This window comes from Sceloporus occidentalis, unplaced genomic scaffold, assembly GCF_023333645.1.
Source record: "Sceloporus occidentalis isolate IW3139 unplaced genomic scaffold, rSceOcc1.0.p SCAF_19, whole genome shotgun sequence".
NCBI lineage: Eukaryota > Metazoa > Chordata > Lepidosauria > Squamata > Phrynosomatidae > Sceloporus > Sceloporus occidentalis.
Genome location: NW_028316999.1, coordinates 10,229,017 through 10,248,204, shown reverse-complemented (window position 1 = coordinate 10,248,204; position 19,188 = coordinate 10,229,017). Strand labels below are relative to the sequence as shown.

Sequence of the window (19,188 nt, the reverse complement as noted above, 5' to 3'; positions counted from 1 at the left end):
CACATGCCTCTGCTCCAATGGTTCTTCCTCTGGGGCGGGACATGAAAAGTTGCTCACACAGCAACACACAGAGGGAAGCCGGGCCCCTGCAGAAGTCTACGAGTGAGAGATCTGCAGTTCAGGTAAGGGGGTGGGGAAAGCTGTATGCGTGATTAAGGGAATGAATGTTTGTGAATGAGTGTGTGTGTGTGTGATAGCATGGATGTGTAAGTGTGGGGGGATAGCATTACATAGGGAGCCTGTAATCACACTGCTATCATGCTAAGTCAGCCAGTACATCGAATTTTCTGTCCAATTTTGGCATGTTACTTACTTTTAATAAAAGTGTGAATATTTTTTTCCATTTATTTTAAAGGTGGGTGGGTCATTTTCGGTTTTGGCCAAGCGAATCAGAATTTTCATTTCAATGCATCCACACCAAAAATATATTTGTTGACTTGCCTACCTAACCCTTATTAACCATTAAAAAAACCCCATCACACCAACTACCCAATGTACATTAAAACAATCATAAAAATTTACCCTTTTTTTTTTTTTTACCGACGTTGGGTACATCATCTGTTGAGAAAGGGTTAATGCCACAATATTCATCGTCTAAAATACAATTCTTACCAGGTATGTTATACTTCTTAGATTAACAAAGTTGTTCATCTGAAGATCATGTAATCTGCCAGGGGTAGCAATGATAATGTCCACGCCTTTAGTAACCACATTTATTTGGCTTTTGCGATCACCACCACCATATACACACATGCTACATAAAGAATGGCAAAAAAAAAAGGAAATGTTTAAGCTAATGGAAAAGCCATACAACATAAAGTGTATAATACGTGTTTAAAACTGACACACTTCTCACATAATTAACCTTTAATCCTTTGTATTCCATAACTATTCTTTTTATCAATTATGCTTCTATTCAGTAACCTTCTGAGTTGATTACTAGTGTATTTGTATGTCAGAGGGAGAGCTTAATAATGTATCTCAATAATCACATTTCATACCTTTCAAAACCTTTGTACTTGTACTTTGAGCATTCTGCCTGTACTTGAAGAGCTAATTCACGAGTTGGAGCAAGGACCAACATACCAGGACCATCACGCTGATTTCTAGGGCTAAAGACATAAAACCAATATGATTAACACAATTATCCTCTAAATAAAAATATTACAAAGTTGTCACACAATACACTTAAACTGAAATACAAAACAGGAACACCCTGAGAATAATAATCACCCAAAAACTGTACTGTAACTTTTTATTACGATTTAGCAGTTTTCAAAACATATAAAAACAAATGCACCGGGTTTGGACTTAAAAATTGGTTTCTCAATTACTATTTTTAAAACTGTGTAAATGTTTTACCACACGATTATAACAATGGTGTTTTCTACAGACTTGCAACATGCAACACCAAATACTTATTATTTATTATTATTCTGTAAAGTGCTTATGTGTTTTATGTCTTCTGTCAATAAGGCAACATAACCATTTACAAGCAAAATGATTTAGGACTGTTTCATTGTACTTTGAGCATTATAGTCCTAGAGTTGTCTTACATTGGTTGGAGGTCCAAATGAATGAAGCCCGGCAGCAAGTATGCCAGGGTTTTTCCAGTGCCCGTTTGTGCAATCCCAATTAGATCAATTCCTTGAAGGATAATTGGCCAAGCCTGTGACTTTAGAAGATAAGAACAAGGGGAGGGGGGTTAACAGTCATTCCTTAACTACATACAAAAATCCTCATACATAAAAATATCAGATTGTACGGTGTTTTCACATGTAACATATAAAAAATTGTGTTGTAAACAAAACAAAAAACACATTCACTAATGACAAAGAAAATTTTAAAAAATCCTCAGCGCTCCACATTAAGCTGTGAAAATCCATTTGGATGGAGGTTCGCTTCAGATAAGATGAAGAGACGGAAGAGGACAGACCAAGACATTATGGACAACGCTATGCTTCCAACTTTGTGGGAACAGTTTGGGGAAGGCGTGACTGTGTCCCCGCGCGCTAAGCAAGATCCATGGTTGGATGACATGGTTGGATGAGTCAGTGCCTGACTGACACTCAAAAACCCTGCAAAAAGAAGCCTTTTCGGAAAAGTGGAAGCTACATATTAATGTCTATTTATTTAGAATGAGATGTTATAAAAGTCCTTGTGGGTTTAATGGTGCCCCAACACTTTTGTACATATAGTGTATATTACCGCTTTCTCCACGCATTTAGGAGTGGCAGTAACCATTATAAAGAATCTTCACAACTTTTTTTTTTTTAAGCTATACATGGATCAAAGGTTTATAACTATTACGTTCATCCACCACCAACATGAAAATTCAGGCAATCTGTATTTATTCTCTTGTTACCCACCAATCAATCCTTTCCTGACTTATTCCACTGAGGGATACAGGAATGTATACAACTCCATTTAACAAGTCACTCATTTGCACTGGCTACCTAAAGTTGTTAAAACTATAAACACATTTTTTCCATACTAAATTACATTGTATATAATATACACACACATACATATATATATATATATATATATACACACACACACACAACAGTATATATGAATACCGTATTTGTTCGATTATAAGACTACCTCCCACAATCTGAATATAAGAAAAAACATTTTTTTACCAGTAAATGTTAATTCATGTAAACTTTTTTTTTAATAAAAGCTATGATTGAGAAAAATATTTTGTTTTTATTTCCTTTTATTTTCCAACCTGCCCCCCGTTATGCACATCTGCCCCAGAAATGCCTTATACCCCCTATGCCACTGTGCCCCACGATATGCCTTTTAACCCTCTAAATGCCACTGTGCCCCATGATATGCCTTTTAACCCTCTAAATGCCACTGTGCCCCATGATATGCCTTTTAACCCTCTATATGCCACTGTGCCCCATAAAATGCCTTTTGACCCCCTATGTGCCGCTCTGCCTCCAGAAATGCCTTATACACCTATATGCCACTCTGGCATTTAGGGGGTTAAAAGGCATATTATGGGGCAGAGTGGCATATAGGGAGGTATAAGGCATTTCAGGAGGCAGAGTGGCGTATAGAGGGTTAAAAGGCATTTCTGGAGGCAGAGTGGCATTAAGGGGGTTAAAAGGCATTTCATAGAGCATTCTGCCTACAGAAATGCCTTATGCCCCCCCACACACACACTTACCGGTGCTTCTGACTCCCGGTGTGTTGTCCGGGCAGCAGGTAGACGTCTACGCGATTCGCAGCAGGAAGGAGGTGCGGTTAGCAGCAGGGGTTGTATGCGTCCATCGCGCAGGCCTTCCTCGACTGTCAGAGAGAATTCCCCCGCACCGGTGCGCGGAACTTTGATCTCTGACAGCCGGGGAAGGTCTGCGCGATGGACGCAGACAACCCCCACTGCTAACCGCACCTCCTTCAGCGGAAGTTGTCTATGCGCATCGCATAGATGTCTACACGCTGCCCCTGCTACATGACCGGGGAGTCAGAAGTACCGGTAAGTTTTTTTTTTGGGGGGGGGGGTTTAAATGGGGGCATAAGACTATAAAACGACCCGGATTATAAAACGAGGGGTATTTTTCAGAGCATTTGCTCTGAAAAAAACCTTCGTCTTATAATCGAGCAAATACGGTACTTACATGTATACTTACCCTAAAAAGAATATATATATAATTTGCGTGGTTAAATTAAATGAGTGGAAGAAATTACGACGGCAAAGATACTAAAAAACCCTTCAGTGTGCAAACACTGTGTACGATAGAAAGAGAAAAAAACGGCCTCAGTCCTTTAGGGGTTAAAAAACCAAAAAAAACCTAAATACTTATTTGTTCTCTGTGGATATATAAAAACTTTGGTTGCCCTTGTAAAATGGAAAAATAATTAACACACACAAATGGGCACTTTCCAATTAAGCTGCCTTGTAACCACGTGAGTTTGGTTTTGACAATTTTGATTTTTAACAGTTTGTATCATAAACATGGATACCTGAATTGGAGTTGGTTTTTTAAATCCGGCTATCTTTAACGCAGACATCACTTCAGGGAATGGGTAAAACGCATCTTGAAAATTCTTAACAGGGTTAGGTATTGGTCGTTTGCCATCTTCTTTTAAATCATCACAAATAATATTATTGTTTTCTTTTCTGCATAACAAGCACACAGACATTTTATAAATGCATATACAAAATATAATATAAGCCTCAATTCAGTATGGATATCTGTGATATTTCAATGGTTAACTACAGTTTTCTTTTTTATTGTTCTATGTTAACTGGCATTTGGCCCTTGCTATTTTCTGGAATAGTTGCCAGCGGTCCATTAAATTAGTCACATGCTTAAAAAGGGACAGTCCAATGTCCCTGATACCCCTGCTATGAAAGAATGCATATTAAAGTAATCCGATTTTAATTTGTTTTCTTACCAAAACGAGAATTTTTTTTTTTTTACCTTACACAGAATTTTCAGCCATTCTTCAAAACCTTATTTCTTCCTCCATGATCCAAACTTTCTTACCATCGATTGGCTGCTTAAGCTGTACAGTACTTTCAATTAAATAAATGGGTGTATATGTCACTGATTGACAGCTTAAGCAGCCAACCAATGGTGGGAAAGTGCTCCCATTGAAATCAATAGGATGATTTTACACATGAGCACTGGAGACTAAACAGACTCCTGCAGTCAGGGTTTAGCACAGCCAGCGCTAGATTGACTGGTGGGGAGTACATCATGTGTAAGGAGATGCATTCAGCCAAATGCAACTCCTGCAGTGGCCTCTATCTGGTGAGTGGTAAAAGGAGCAAATACATTTGAGGGGATTTTGCAGAAAACACAAAAATTAAAAAGGGCCATGCACCTTTCAAATGCATTAAGCTTAGTGTCACTAACAGGCATAAATAGATTTTCTGGGAACTGTCAAAAAGCCAAGCTTTCATTACTCCAACAAATATAACAGCTGCTAAAGAAGTGCTGGCAAAGCTACTAGAAAATGCGGAAGATAAAAGGAATATTCAGAGCCATTTCATCTGATTTTATTTGTGGAGGCTAATACTAATTAACAAATTAGGCTAAACTTGTTAAAATTTGTAAACATTCAGAATGCACAAGTCTAATAGGAACCTTATTTATTTTTCACCTACATTACCTCCACTTCTTCACTTCATCTTGGGCCCATGATGCGATGGTTAGGGATTCTTTGTAGAAGGCTTTTGCAATAGGTGGCATGTCTTATAAAACAGATGATAAACGGGTCAGGAAAACATATCAGAGGAAAACAAATAAAAATACCACTGCAAAATTAAACATCTGAAATAAATATTTCTTTATAGGTATGAAGCAGCGCATAAAACAGAAATTATACCTAAAGGTTAGCTGGATTGCATCTCAAAATCAGTCTGCAAATTAAATAAACTTCCTGTCCCTCCCACCCTGCGGTCTGATCCAGTCCCAAGTCTCTCCCTAACCCCATCATTAACCCTCTCCCACCCTCCAGTCTGCAAATTAAATAAACTCCCTTCCACCCTTCGGTCCGATCTGGTTCCCAGTTCCCATCATTAACTTCCCTGGCCCCCTTAGTAAATGCATTTTAAATAAATGAAACAAGTTTCATATTTTTTTTTTCACCCAATTAATCTAAAAAATAATCAGCCGACTAATCAGTTATGTAAATTGTTAGTTCCAACCCTAGTAAAAAGCAAACTTTATTGGGTGGGTCAAACTAGAGCTGCTGGGTGATACAAAAGAAATATTACCAGGTAAGTATTTAGTGTTCACTTGTAAATAGTTGTTTTCAGCACAAGTAGGACTTTTAAACCATACTCATCAATCTAATACATTTTATATGAATAAAATCTTAAAAAAAAAAAAAAAGCTTGGATATAGTTATTTTTAGTATAACTATGTTGTCTTTGTTATGTTGTATCAAAAAAAAATCTGAATGAAGTAAAAAAAAAAAAAAAAGGTTTTACATGTATATAAATTGGACATTGGAAACAAAGCCACCTAAAATATATTAAATTTCCCTGATTTGGAAAATATCTTATAATCCTTATTTTCATCAACTTTGTTGTTTGCCAAGTACAAGTTATTTTATTTATATAGTGCCAACAATTTATGCAGTGCTTAGTACAATACACATATTAAAAGGGTATTACAAGACTAGAATTGACAGACTAAGACAAACCGTCAGTCAGTGGAAAGGACCCTGCTCGCAAGCTTACAATCTTGAGGTAACAGGGTGAGGATAAACATAAGGCACAGAGAAAGGGTGAGAGGTAGTGTGGGGTTGTATCCGTGACAGGGAAGTCGCGCAATGCCATAAAAATATATATTACTAAAAAGCCAATGCTAGGTATTTTACTTTGGGCCAATTATTGCTTTTTCATTCCTTGCCCACAAAATAAGTGACTGCAAAAAAAACCCCCACATGTTTATTATCAGCAGTCTGAGTTAGTTTGGCTGCCCCCAATTCAAATTATATTCTCAGGCACTGCCTGGAGGCTCTGACTTTTTGTGGAAATACTACAAGAGCCCAAAATAATGAAGGTGGATTTGCAGAGAAAGATGTACATTTCTTTCCCCACTAACCTTCAATATTCTGGTCTCTTGGGTCCCAAGGCCTTGATAGAGCATGGAGCAGGAACCTTTGATGAAACCCAGAATATACAAATAAGTGTCTTGTAGCTCTAAAGTGGCAAGGAAATGCCCATAGCAAACTTTACTTCTTTCAACTATGTTAGTCTGGCACAGAGGTTGAGGAAACTCAAGTAACCAATAAGTCTGAAGGAACTTGAGGCTTTGTGAATTTAAAAAAATAAACCAAGATTAACATCCTCTTAAGCTCTGAATCTTACCTCTAATGGCTTCCCTGGTAAGAAGCGAGGAAGAATACAAATCTTCTAGGGATATCTCAAAGCATACTTTTCTTGAAAGAACTAACGTATACTCATCTGAATTTGAGGCTTTCCGATACGACAACCAAAATTTGTCTTCAGAAGTGATCTAAAGGACCTTTAAGGTGTTTAGTAAACAAGTACTTTTCATGAAAGGAACCTGACAAATATGTTTCCTAGTGTCTGTCATTCAAGACTTCACCCAGAGGGCTCTATGTGCAGGTTCACTTACAAAAGCCAGAGCAGTGATGTGTGATGCCAAATTTCAGCTTATATCTTAATTGTCAGGTCTTGAAGTACTTTTCTGCTGCTCGTAAACGGGGCATTTAGGACACTAACACACGTACAATAATCCAATCATAGCAGGCACACATGCACAATCCCAAAAAACTAATCGCCTCCCTCCCTGTGGTGGCAAAGGATCCAAAGTAGCAACGAGTACGAAACCTACAAATACCAGAGCAGACTGGAGCATCCTCCCCCACCTCCAATGCTAGGAGTCCACATGTCTGTCACAGAAAGCAATATAATTTGTGGGTGCTTGAGGAGAATTATGTACAGCCCACACAAGGGCCTTTACATTCTGCTGCAGGGTCACTGTTCATGGCATGTGGGATAGGGTCCCCCACAGACCTAAAATGAAAACAACAGAACAGGGCAAAGACCATGAGCTCTAACCTAGTGGAGCAGTTGGAAGCAGCACGTTTTTATAGATCTGCTCATCTGCAGGATGATCTGTATCTCGTGGTCAGCACTGCCAATGATTAAAAACAAAAGTGACTAATCTAAATTTGACGGTCATTGTTTCCTTTTAGAAAACATTTTTCTTTTGTAGTATTATTCACATGTGCAGTTGATTTGTTTCTAAACAGAAATAGAGATTGTATACTAGAACATACTTGATAAAATGATTTCAACCTGAACTTATACAGCTGAGTTAGTAAAAAGTGATTTACTGAAACACAGATATTCACCTGCCCACTTTATGGCTTCATATTTCTCTTTATTTTCACGAAGAGAGGTCCAGTCGATCATAGGTTTCCCTGAAACACTTACAGAATTGCCCATATTTGGAGGATCATTAGAGCGGTTGTTCTTATATTCAAAGTCTGTACCTATTATAAATATAGTATAAACAATAAGGGGGGGGGGAGAGATTTCAATGTCTGTATTTACATAGCAATATAAACATTTGAGGCATCAAGCATACTTTACAATAGATAGCTCAGCATGAATATCTCGTTTTCTCATGTACAGAACCCAACTAATATTCCCCGCGAAAAAACATTTCGTTAACACTAAGGTAAGAGCGGTTGATTTTTCTACCCTTTGTGACAATGGCTGTAACATTTTTACAGTGTAGCTGTATACATATATATTTATATATTTTAAGAGCTTATACGATTCATTTGATCATCTAATTTACTATATAAAAAAGATAATTTAAAAAAAAAAACGAAAAAAGGAAAAAATACGACATTTTTGATCTGTAAAAACCAATCAACAAAACCTGTTAAATAGAAGCTTATATTTGTCCTGAGTTTATAAATACTCAATGTTCTTATGTGTTTTGTTTTTTGCAAGTGGGGCAATAAGTATTTGGGTTTTTTTGTTTTTTTTTTTAATCTGGTCATCCTGCCCCCTATTGGGACATCTTTGAACCCAGCCAATTCAATTTACCCACATCAAAACACATGTTTGAGAACTAGATACCCCAGGCCATTTTAAATGATAGTAGTTTAACAATTTTCCATGCATTAACTCTACCACAGCTTTTGTCAGTTTGTGGTAGTACTTTGTGTTTTTTTGGGTTTTTTTACACATACCCATTCTACTTCAGGTATGTATTTACATCGCCTGGTATGTGCCACAGCTTAACAACACCTAATAAGTATTAAGATGCATCTGCCGTGTACAGTGATACCACTTGGGGGTTAATAGGCCACATTTGGAACAGGCACATTTCAGTTTTCCAACTTGAAATTGTGACATCTGGTGATCTTCCTCCATGTCCTATTTGGGACATATTTTTGATTTTTTTTTTTCCTTTTCTTTTACACACATTGTACTTTATATATCAGTTTACAGTTCCTGATATGTGTCATTGCCAATCAAAAACAACTGGATGGTTCCTCTGATGGTGACATCACTGGAGAATTATTTGTTGCACGCTACCATCAATTTTTTTTTTTTAATCTAGGCACCAGCTAAAAAAGTTAGGAGCCAGGATTTTTTTTTAAACTAACAGTTGGTTAGGAGTGATCTGATCATCAGCCCACTTACTAAACTCACAGCATTTGACCTGGAAGCACCCTGGACTTTCAGGTCAGTGCTGTTTTTTTGTTTTCATTATTTTTTAATAATGTTTAAATGTTAACCCCTGCAATGCCACGAATGTGTTAACACAATAGTGGAATTGAAGGGGTTAACGCTGCACTGTCGCTCTCATGGAGCGATCAGGCAGCAGGGGGGTGTTGTGTCAGGTCCCCACACTCATGTGGAGAGCAAAGAACCCTCTCCCCCTGTCCCTGAAGCTGCCTCTGGCAGCTGGGAAGCAATTGCTGGTCTATAGACCAGCCATTGCAGGGGATAGTCTCTGATGACTGCTGCAGGCTTCCATGCCTACAAGAATCATCAAAGGGCTTGTGGGGGGACTCATTTTTGCTATTGCTGGTCTGCCTGGGCTTCCAGACAGACCAGCAGCAGAGCCCCTTACAAAACGGGAATTAACCCCTAAATGCCACGATCGCGGCATTGAAGGGGTTAACGCTGCCCTGTCGCTCTCATGGAGCGATCAGGCAGCAGGGGGATGTTGTGTCAGGTCCCCACAATTGTGTGGGGACCCAATCAACACTGAACCCCCTTTCCTGAAGCTGCCTGTGGCAGCTGTAAACGCTATTGCAGATTTTCGCGGGAGTGATCTCAGGCTCGGGGGCGGGCTCTGAGTGGCTGTGCTGTCTGCCCAGACTCCTGGGCAGACAGCAGCAGCAGCAGCGCCCCTGCGTTGACGTGGGGGCATTTTTTTTGTGGACGTAAGAGGCTGACAAACTCCTAGGCGCCAGGACAAAATTCTGAGTCGCCATGGTGACCTGGGATTTGTCGAGCCCTGTCTTACTGAACACATTGTGATTAGTGAGCTGGGCTCCATTGGCTTGCATAGTTGAATGCAGTACAGACCGTTGTTGATCGCCTCCTTAGCAGTCTTAAAGCAGGTGGCCGCCATAGTGTATAGGGCACACACCAACCCTCTGGGAAGCAGACACACAGGGCACCTGCAGCAGTTTTTGGCAACCACCAAATAACCAAGATGCATGTGCAATTAAAGCTCTGTTCAGATTGATGGAAAAAAACAGTAATGCTTAACAAAAGACTAAGCTGCATTTACAAGAAAGACAGTTATAGATTTTATGATGTTCAAATGAACTCCACTGACCTTTTTGTTGTCTTTCAATTATGCCATTTATTAAACCTTTGGCTTTATCCTGCTGTTCATTGCTTCCGAAAATCTTTACCTCTGAATCATTGTCTTCTTTGACAATCTAGGATAAGCATTGTTAGTTATTTCTACTTTTAGTCCATAAGACCCATCGGATGAACACATTTCTCTTCTTTTGGGAATATGTTAATTTACGGCTTCTATGATGGCAGCTAATTTCTTAAGGATGGGAGGGAGTAGCGAAATAACATAGGGACTACAAACTGATATGGTAGTTTTGCCATGGAACACCAGTGTTAAGCCCCTAAATTTAAATCAGATATTTCCAATACAATAACAGGGACTGGGAAACAGCACAAGCTATAGTTTTTCTAAATTTTGTAAAAACAAAAGCTGCGATAGTGACAGAGCATCCCATATCACTAAAGAGAACTTTTGAAAAGCCAACTTGATCCTTACTGCATAATTGAGGGGTTAACCTTTATAATTCATAGTTGATTAAGCGTGATGAATGTTCCTCAACTACAAGTGATAAACGATAAACACAAAAGGAATTTTGGTTTTGGTTAAAGAAAAAAAAAATCCAGTTAGGAATATTTAGGATTGTTAAAATGTGCAACCAAATCAAATCTTCAACGGTAATACATCACTTACTTTTATCCTTGCGCCAGACAATTCTTCAAGCTCCTTTATTTTAGATCCTCCACGTCCTAGGAGAAAGTAGATGGTTATAAGTATCTCACAGATAGCAGGGTTTGTTTTTTTAATATAAAATAGAATAAACTGAAATCAACTATACTATTGTAACCACATTTTCACTCTACCCCTTTGTGTGCCAGTAACATTTTCTTCTACTGAGGTCAGGTTTTGAAGTATTTCTCTGTTTATATTTAGGCAACAATAGCTTACATTTTACCTAGGAAAACTGTGTACAATTAGACGAATTAGGCCACCCTTACTAAAAAATAAATATATGTGGTCATATTTTCATGTAGCTTACACATAACCCATATTGGCGATAGCGCACATCATTGCAGGCCAGGCACATACAAAACAGAGTTAATGTCTCTTATTATGGTAAAGAAAATCTAAAAAAAAAAAAGCACAAACACCGGGGAATTACTTTTTCTAGCACATCCTTGGGCAACATTCACTGGTATAACCTAACCCCCCCCCCCCCCCAAAACCCCAAACACCTTGTGTTATTAAAACAGATATACCAAAAAATAAAAAAGTACAAACAAAATATGCTCGATAGGCTTCATAGCAGGAAAAAACTATTGCCAAATCTGGGGCAATTAGGATCACTGAACCACGCTCTCTGAATCTTCTGAGCCACTGTAGAGATCAAAGGGAGTGGAGGAAAATTTTATAGGAGGCCTTGAGCCCAAAATTTGTGAAAAGGCATCTATCCCTGCTGGGCTTCCTGCTGAACACAGGGAGCACCTAGGGCATAATATTGCAAACACCTCTGGGACTAGGCTCCATTCTACAAGAACAATTTGATGGGGGCGCAGAAAGTCAGCTGCTGTATTTAAGGTTCCTTTTATACACCTCGCTGTCAGATTTCCCAGTGACGTTTCGGCCCACTGAAATATAGTTGTCAAGGCACTTAGACCAGGGCGCGGGGTTTTGAAGGGTTGCCATCATGAATCCAGTGTAGCAGATGCCACAAGGCCCCCGGCGGGGTCACATAATGCACACTTCAACCACTTCACCATGCACCTACAGGAAAGCATAATGTGCCGGATTTGCGATGGCAGAAGATTGGCAGCGGTGTGGCAAGTGAGAGGGGGAGCAGCATATGCAAGTGTGTATATGTATAGTGCTGGAGTCGTGTTATAAATACAGTATTTTCTTGAATATAAAGACTAGGTTTTTTACCCCTTGTCTTATAATCAAGGTCATCTTTTAATCAAACCTCAAATAGAGGTCAGAATCCTGTCTGGTAACCTCAGCTGCTGCCAGGACTTCCACCGGGGCTTCTATCACCAAGCACCAGTGAAAGTGAGGACAGCAGTGGAAGTTTTCTACACGCATGTCGCATATGAAAAAAATAGTTTACATGAAGGTAGGGGACTATAGTAATCTTTTGTTTTCTTAGATCACCACCACATAACCAGGACCTTGGTGAAAATACAGGGGGGTTAATGCTAGTCCAAACGGTAGGACCCAGAATTGAAAGTGGTGTAGCCCCTGGGCGTTTGGAATACCTACCCTGAGGAATTTCTGATGTTCCTCCAGATGGGGACATGTAGGTAGATTTTGGAGAGACCCAGCATAGCCTTATAAGCACCTGGGAACATCCCCAAAGTGAACTTTACAGAATATATCCTGAAGTGGATCTGACAAGTATAACAGTTCAGTCTATGGTACCAAAGGACTTCAGAAATGCAAACACCTGGGAAAAGATTCCCGACCCCTAGTCATCTGGGCTATTCGTTGATTCAAATATCTCCCCTAATACACTCCCCGTCTTCCCATCCTATAGGATCAGAGATGTGTGCAGCATCCTCCAGCGGAAGACCAGTACGTCTTATTGCACTAGCTAGATACACCGTTGGAATAGCCCAAGAGAGAAAGCATTTTCCATATGAAGCGGAAGACACAGCGTCTTCCGCTTCATATGGAAAATGCTTTCTGGCCCTTCTGGAGGCACTAAATCTTCTATCAAAATGTTTCCACTCTTAGTCTATATTCCTGGCAAATGTTCCATGAACCGGGAAAGTCTTTGGAGTAACCCTGAAAAGGATCCCCCAAGCCTGTCTGACTTCTTTAATGCTTATTGGATGGCAGAGGCTAACTTCCCCAGTTCCTGATTCTTCCTTGTCTTCTCCCTCCTCTTCAGATGAAAGAGGGACCCATGAGGACCTAAGAGCTGGGGGATAGAGAAAGAGGCAAATGCATTGGGGGGTCCCTTTATGCATGTGCAAGGGTGAGAAATCTATAAAAGTGCACCTGTCAAAAAAAAGACAAGGCGACACTTTCTATGGTGTAACTTAACCTATACAGGGTGCTAGCCAATTGGAATGCTCTCCTGTACTAAGTATTTCATGCGTAAGGAGATGCATGGGGCCAGAAATTGTTGGACCACCGAGGAAGAGGGCAGATGCATCTTAAAGGTCAGGTAAGCGTTATTTATTTTTGAACAACCCAGTACTAACAGAGTACTTTAATATGTATTCTTTAATGGGGTTGTCAGGGATTTATGTGGTGTCCCTCTTGCAAGTGCATCTTGTCACATGACATCAGTAAAAATGCTGTCACATTTTCCCATTATTTCCAAATCAAAGAGGTCTAAATCACTAAAAGGAGAGTTGTGGTTTTAACTTTCTGGCTTCACTATTCGTTATGTCCAATTAGAATGCCTGAATTAGCCCTGCATAAGTGAATAGGCAAGGAGACTTAGGAGAAATCAGATTTAACTATGTGGGGCCAGCCAAGCTTTACCTGCAGCAGAAGCTCACTGTGGAGTACATAATGTGTAGGAGCTGAAACAAAATTCTCCTGCCAAACCTTCTGTCAACTCTCCCTTTAGTGAATCGACATCAGAGTAAAAGTAACAAACTCAAGCACCCTCTTAAAGCGCCCACCCTCCTTATTACGTTTATCAAACCGATGTAGTTGTTCATACATGCAGATTGCGCACAGCCTATGAAGGTCATCATACACATTAAGGGGCAGTGTACGTAAATATAGAAAAGATGTTTCATTCTGTAAACGTGTTTTCGTCCTCATTTAATTGCATTTCCCTTTTTAATGGCAGTATGCAGCATTACAAAGGGTCACCTACATCAGCCTATTTGTGGCGCAAATTGTCGGGCCAAGGCGCTCTGAAGCTGCAGAGCTTTAAAGTTCTCAAAAAGTACTTTAACATACATACATACTACTTTGGGGAGACTGCTGGTATATTAAACTGTCCCTTTAAATGTCCCGTTTTTTTTCCAATTGAAACAATCTGGCACTTACAAGATTACTGCTGTATTATCAATTAAAGTGGAAATCTATACCCCCTTTACCAACTGCTAAAATATGTAAACTCCATTATAATTAAACGCAGTGTCTTTATACAACACGTGTAGTTCAAGGTACCCAGGCCTGTGTTAAATAAAGGAGTCAGCTCCTCACCAATCACCATTCCGATAAGTGAACTATCCAAGCGAAAACTCATGGGGCAGTTTGTCGGATCCCGGCTGTAATCACGGCTTCGGAACTCCCTAGTCCACCCACTGCTGCTGTTAGCCCGGTGTTCTCTGGGCTGCTCTACATCCCGCCAGGAGCTTTCATCAGGACGGTGCGACCAGCCACCTCTCCCTTGCCAGCCTTGGGCCCTTGATCCGCTCCCCGTGTGCGTTTCGTCAATTGTTCCCTGAGTAGAATACCGCTGCCTCCCCTGTGGCACCCACGGGGTACCGGCTTGGGTTTTTTTCGGCTGTTGTATTTCTGTAGCACTATATTCTTCCTCCCAGTCCGACATCTCTGCGAGATATGCTGCGAACAGCGTCTACTACCGTCGCACAACGCGGGGAATACCACGACGTCTGTGCAAAGCAGTGTCACGCTTGTGGCGTCTGTGATTGGTTGGCATTTCCCGCCTTCGCAGTTCCGTTTGAAACGAGTCTACCCTGAAGCAAAATAGATGCCCGCAGACGTTAGCGTCGACGTATTAGCTAGTGGTGGACGTGTTAATAAAATAGTAGTTTAAACATTGAAATACAGTTTGTTTTACATAAAATCGTGTCATGTTTTTGTTGTTGATTTACATTTGATTCTCAGGGGGTTTCACCAACAAAACTGAAGGTGAGACTGGTTATTTTTGTCTCTGTGAAAAGTATAGGGTATTGGAGGAAATCAGCTCCTTATTTCACACTTCAGAATTTTCTTCAGAAGCCTATATACAGTTCCCTCTATTAAAGGGGGGGGGGGGCGAGTTAAGGCCTTGTATTGATTACAGGGGGCGTAATCGTCTTACAGTTAAAAATGCCTATCCCGTTCCACTAATCACCAAACTTTTTGACCGCCTTAGAGGAGCTACGGTCTTTACTAAATTGGATTTAAGAGGGGTTTATAATCTTGTTAGGATTAAGGAGGGCCATGAGTGGAAAACGGCCTTCAACACCAGAAGTGGACATTACGAATATCTTGTGATGCCCTTTGGGCTATGTAATGCCCCGGTCGGTTTCCAGGAACTAATTAACGATGTCCTACGAGATTATTTGCAACAGTCCGTGGTGGTCTATTTGGACGATATTCTGATTAATTCTTCTTCTCTTGAGACTCGGTACTCTGATGTTGCCAAAGTCCTACAGAAGCTCAGAGAGAATGGGTTATTTTGCAAGCTGGAGAAATGTGAGTTCCATAGGCAGCAAGTAACCTTAGGATACGTTATTTCGATTAAAGGGTTTGCAATGGACCCACAAATATTGTCTGCAGTTTTGGAATGGCCACGTCCACTGGGGCTGCGTTCCATTAAGTGATTCTTGGGCTTCGCCAATTACTATAGGAATTTTATCAAAAACTTTTCTTCTATTGCAAAGCCCATCACGGACATGACCTGGAAAGAGGGTAACCCGAACTGTTGGTCCTCTGTTGCCGCCAGGGCATTCGAGTTACTAAAAAACACGTTTGCCTCAGCTCATATTCTGCTCCACCCCAACCCTGCACTGCCTTTTGTCCTGGAGGTAGACGTGTCTGAGACAGGAGTAGGTGCCCTCCTGTCTCCACGTCCTAACCTGGAGAGTACCCTGCACCCTTGCGGGTTCTTTTATAAGAAATTGTCGTCTGCAGAATGCAATTATGAAATTGGGGATAAGGAGTTGTTAGCCATCATTCTGGCCAGGGGCGTAACTAGACGCCTCAGGGCCCGGGTGCGAGAATCTGTTAAGGGCTGGGCCCCACCCCTTCACCCCCCCACCCCTTCACCCCCCCCCCAAAAAAACATGATTTTTACCCAACAATTTTTTTTCAGCAAATTCAACAAATTCAATTTACATATTGAATCATATCTGTAAAAAAATCAAAGAAAAAGGGGCGCATGTACAAAGGGCATAATCCAGGGGTGTCCAAGTTTTTTCTGCAGTGGGCCACTTCATCAGAATTGTATACGTGCGCGGGCCGCACTCATTTTTCACTGTGACAAAAAATATGGCCTTTAATAAAATATGCAGATTAAAATAAAGTAAAATGACACAAAACCTTTACTCTTCCTCTCACTGATTTCTGGGCCTTGAAAGTTTTGCGACTACAAATTCAGGATTCCCTAGATTTATTCTAGGGATGAACTAAAATGAAAATTCTGGACCAAAACATTCAGGGTTCACTTAGCCAAAACCGAAAATGACCCCCACCTTTAAAAATAATAATAAAAACTCACATGTTTAATAAAAGTAGGTAACACACAATTGGACAAAATTAGCAATATGACTTGGCATGATAGGAGTGTGATTGCTAACAGCAATCACACTCCTATCATACCCAGGCAACCAGTAAATGCTGGTACCTAGGCATGATGGGACTGTGCTCGCTGTGATTGCTGTTAGCAGTTATTGGTACCCATCGACGACAACGACGACGACAACTGAAAAAAGGGAGACAGAAACGGGTTTGGATAAGCAAATGTATAAAACTATCAAAATATTTTAAATGAATGACAGTAATAAGTTGTATGATCAAAAGGATAAAATGGAACAATACAAATAAAAATATGATTTTTCATGAAATGATTACATTTCAATATACATCAAACAAAGAATATTCAATATCGCATAGAAAGTCAACTAGAAAGGATAATTATCAATACCAATGAAATGAATAGTCAAATTACTTGAACAAGTATTTGTTGAATGTTCAAAAATTGAATACATTCTTAGCTACATCATCAATATAGTGAGGTATAAGATTACACATGATAAAGGATTAGATGTTTAAGTAAAAATATGATCAAAATTAATAAAATGCAAATAAAGAACCCTGACAACCTCCTCCTGCGCAAATGTTGCCACCATGCAGTGAAATCATATGCTAGCCTAAGTCCTAGTTGAGGTTGCCTTTGGCATTGTTTTCCCACCCAGCCTTCCACCTTAGAGATGGGACTCTAACCAGACTGACACTTCCAAATGTACTCTTGCATTGCATAGTCTGTGAAAAATTTTTTTTACCTGAGTGCTTCCTACACTATAAATACATAGTTTGTCCTCTACTATTGACCCAACCAGATGAATTTATCATGCAGCCATTTTCCTTTCTGTTGCATTGGAATGTTTTTGTTTAGCTTCACTGACAGATTATAGAAATACCCCACATCTATGGGTTCTTCTTAATGGTAGTAGGTGTGAGGTTACAATATTTGGCATTGCATATATTTTTTCATGTAGACTACATCACTTCCATGGCCCCCAACTCTAAATACAAAAGGTTTTGTAAATATGCAAAATGAGAAGTGGAGGGAACAAAAGCAGGAATGGGGAGGGAGAAAGTGATGGAGGAGGTTGTAGTAAGAATAACATGGTTCATGGAACAGTGCCTCCCTTCAACAGAGAGTTGACTTGATCAGGTGAGACATTCCAGACAACCGAACCAATATGATGTATACAAGCCCCCTGTTCTAAGGCTGAAAAACAGTTCCTTCATGACAATGGATGATTTTATTTTTTGTACCCTTCGTGACAATGGCCATTTTAACATTTCTGCAGTGCTCGTGTTTAGCTGTAATTTTCTTCTTTCGCATTTACTGAACCCACACAAGTTATTATATTGTTTTTTCAGGACAAGAAGGGCTTTCTTTAGATACCTTTTTAAATGTATCATATTCATATAATATATAAATAAAAGTATAAAATATGGTGAAAGGTTGAGAAAAACTTTTACTTTAAAAACCTTAAACTAATCTACTAATAAAAAACCTGCAAAATAGATCATATTTGTCCTGAGTTTAGAAATACCCAATGTTTTTATATATTTTTACATATAAATGTTTTATATATTTTTTTGCAATTTATAGAGCAATAAGTAGCATATTGCTATTTCAAAACCATTTTTGTGCTATTAGGGACATCAAATTTCAGCTCAATTTATCCCCATCACATCATATATTTCTGAGAACTAGTCACTCCAGGGTATTCCAAATGGTAGTATTTTATATCTTTTTTGGGCACTAATTCTACTACAAGCCTTTGTCAGACTTTGTGGTAGTAATTTTGTTGTGTTTTCTCCACACACATTATAGTTTTGGTATGCATTTAGAGCTACTGGTATATATCACTGTCAAATAACACCCCAATATGTGTTCAGCAACATCTCCTGGGTACTGGTATACTATCCATGGGAGGTAAAAAGCCACATTGGGGACATGCAAAATTCTGATTTTCAACTTGGAATTTTGACATGTGATCATGCTGCCCACATGTCCTATTTAAGGCATCTTTGAAGCCGGTCAGTTCAATTTACCCCCATCAAACATATATAGACACCCTACGGTATTTCACATGCTAGAATCTTAACTCTAACCATGTGCTTATTCTATTACCAGCCTGTATCAATGTTTGAGGTATTAATTTTTTTGTGTGTATTTTTTTCACACACATGTGCTTCAGGTATGACTATACAGATCATGGTATGTGTCACTGTTAAACAACAATGTGTTCAGCAACATTTCCTGAGTACAGTGATACCACTCATGCATAGGTTTGCCTGCCTGTTTGGGAGCCAAAGGGACACATTTGGAAGGTGTGCATTTTTCAATGTTGAACTTTGACATTTGGTGTCAGACTCATCATATCTTAGCCCTTAACTCGATGTTGGAGTCCAGAGCGCAGGAGTGTAAGAACACATACAGTGATATAAACACTCTTCACAAATGAGACACAAGCGGAAT

The 19,188-nt window shown here is 39.6% G+C and overlaps 1 protein-coding gene across 1 annotated transcript in view; it reads right to left on the bottom strand.

Moving 5' to 3' along the window:
- The window catches only part of LOC149302384 (putative ATP-dependent RNA helicase DDX43), a 28,839-nt gene extending 14,046 nt beyond the window's left edge, over nucleotides 1-14,793 (bottom strand). Inside the window, exons 1-9 of the mRNA XM_089482452.1 lie at nucleotides 14,445-14,793; nucleotides 10,971-11,026; nucleotides 10,314-10,419; nucleotides 7,855-7,995; nucleotides 5,134-5,215; nucleotides 3,979-4,135; nucleotides 1,557-1,675; nucleotides 1,002-1,112; nucleotides 613-754 (exon numbers count right to left, since the gene is read on the bottom strand). Of these exons, the coding sequence (XP_089338578.1) occupies nucleotides 613-754; nucleotides 1,002-1,112; nucleotides 1,557-1,675; nucleotides 3,979-4,135; nucleotides 5,134-5,215; nucleotides 7,855-7,995; nucleotides 10,314-10,419; nucleotides 10,971-11,026; nucleotides 14,445-14,793 (1,263 nt within the window). The remainder of the gene's footprint in view (nucleotides 1-612; nucleotides 755-1,001; nucleotides 1,113-1,556; nucleotides 1,676-3,978; nucleotides 4,136-5,133; nucleotides 5,216-7,854; nucleotides 7,996-10,313; nucleotides 10,420-10,970; nucleotides 11,027-14,444) is intronic.
- Between the last annotated feature and the right edge of the window lie 4,395 nt (nucleotides 14,794-19,188).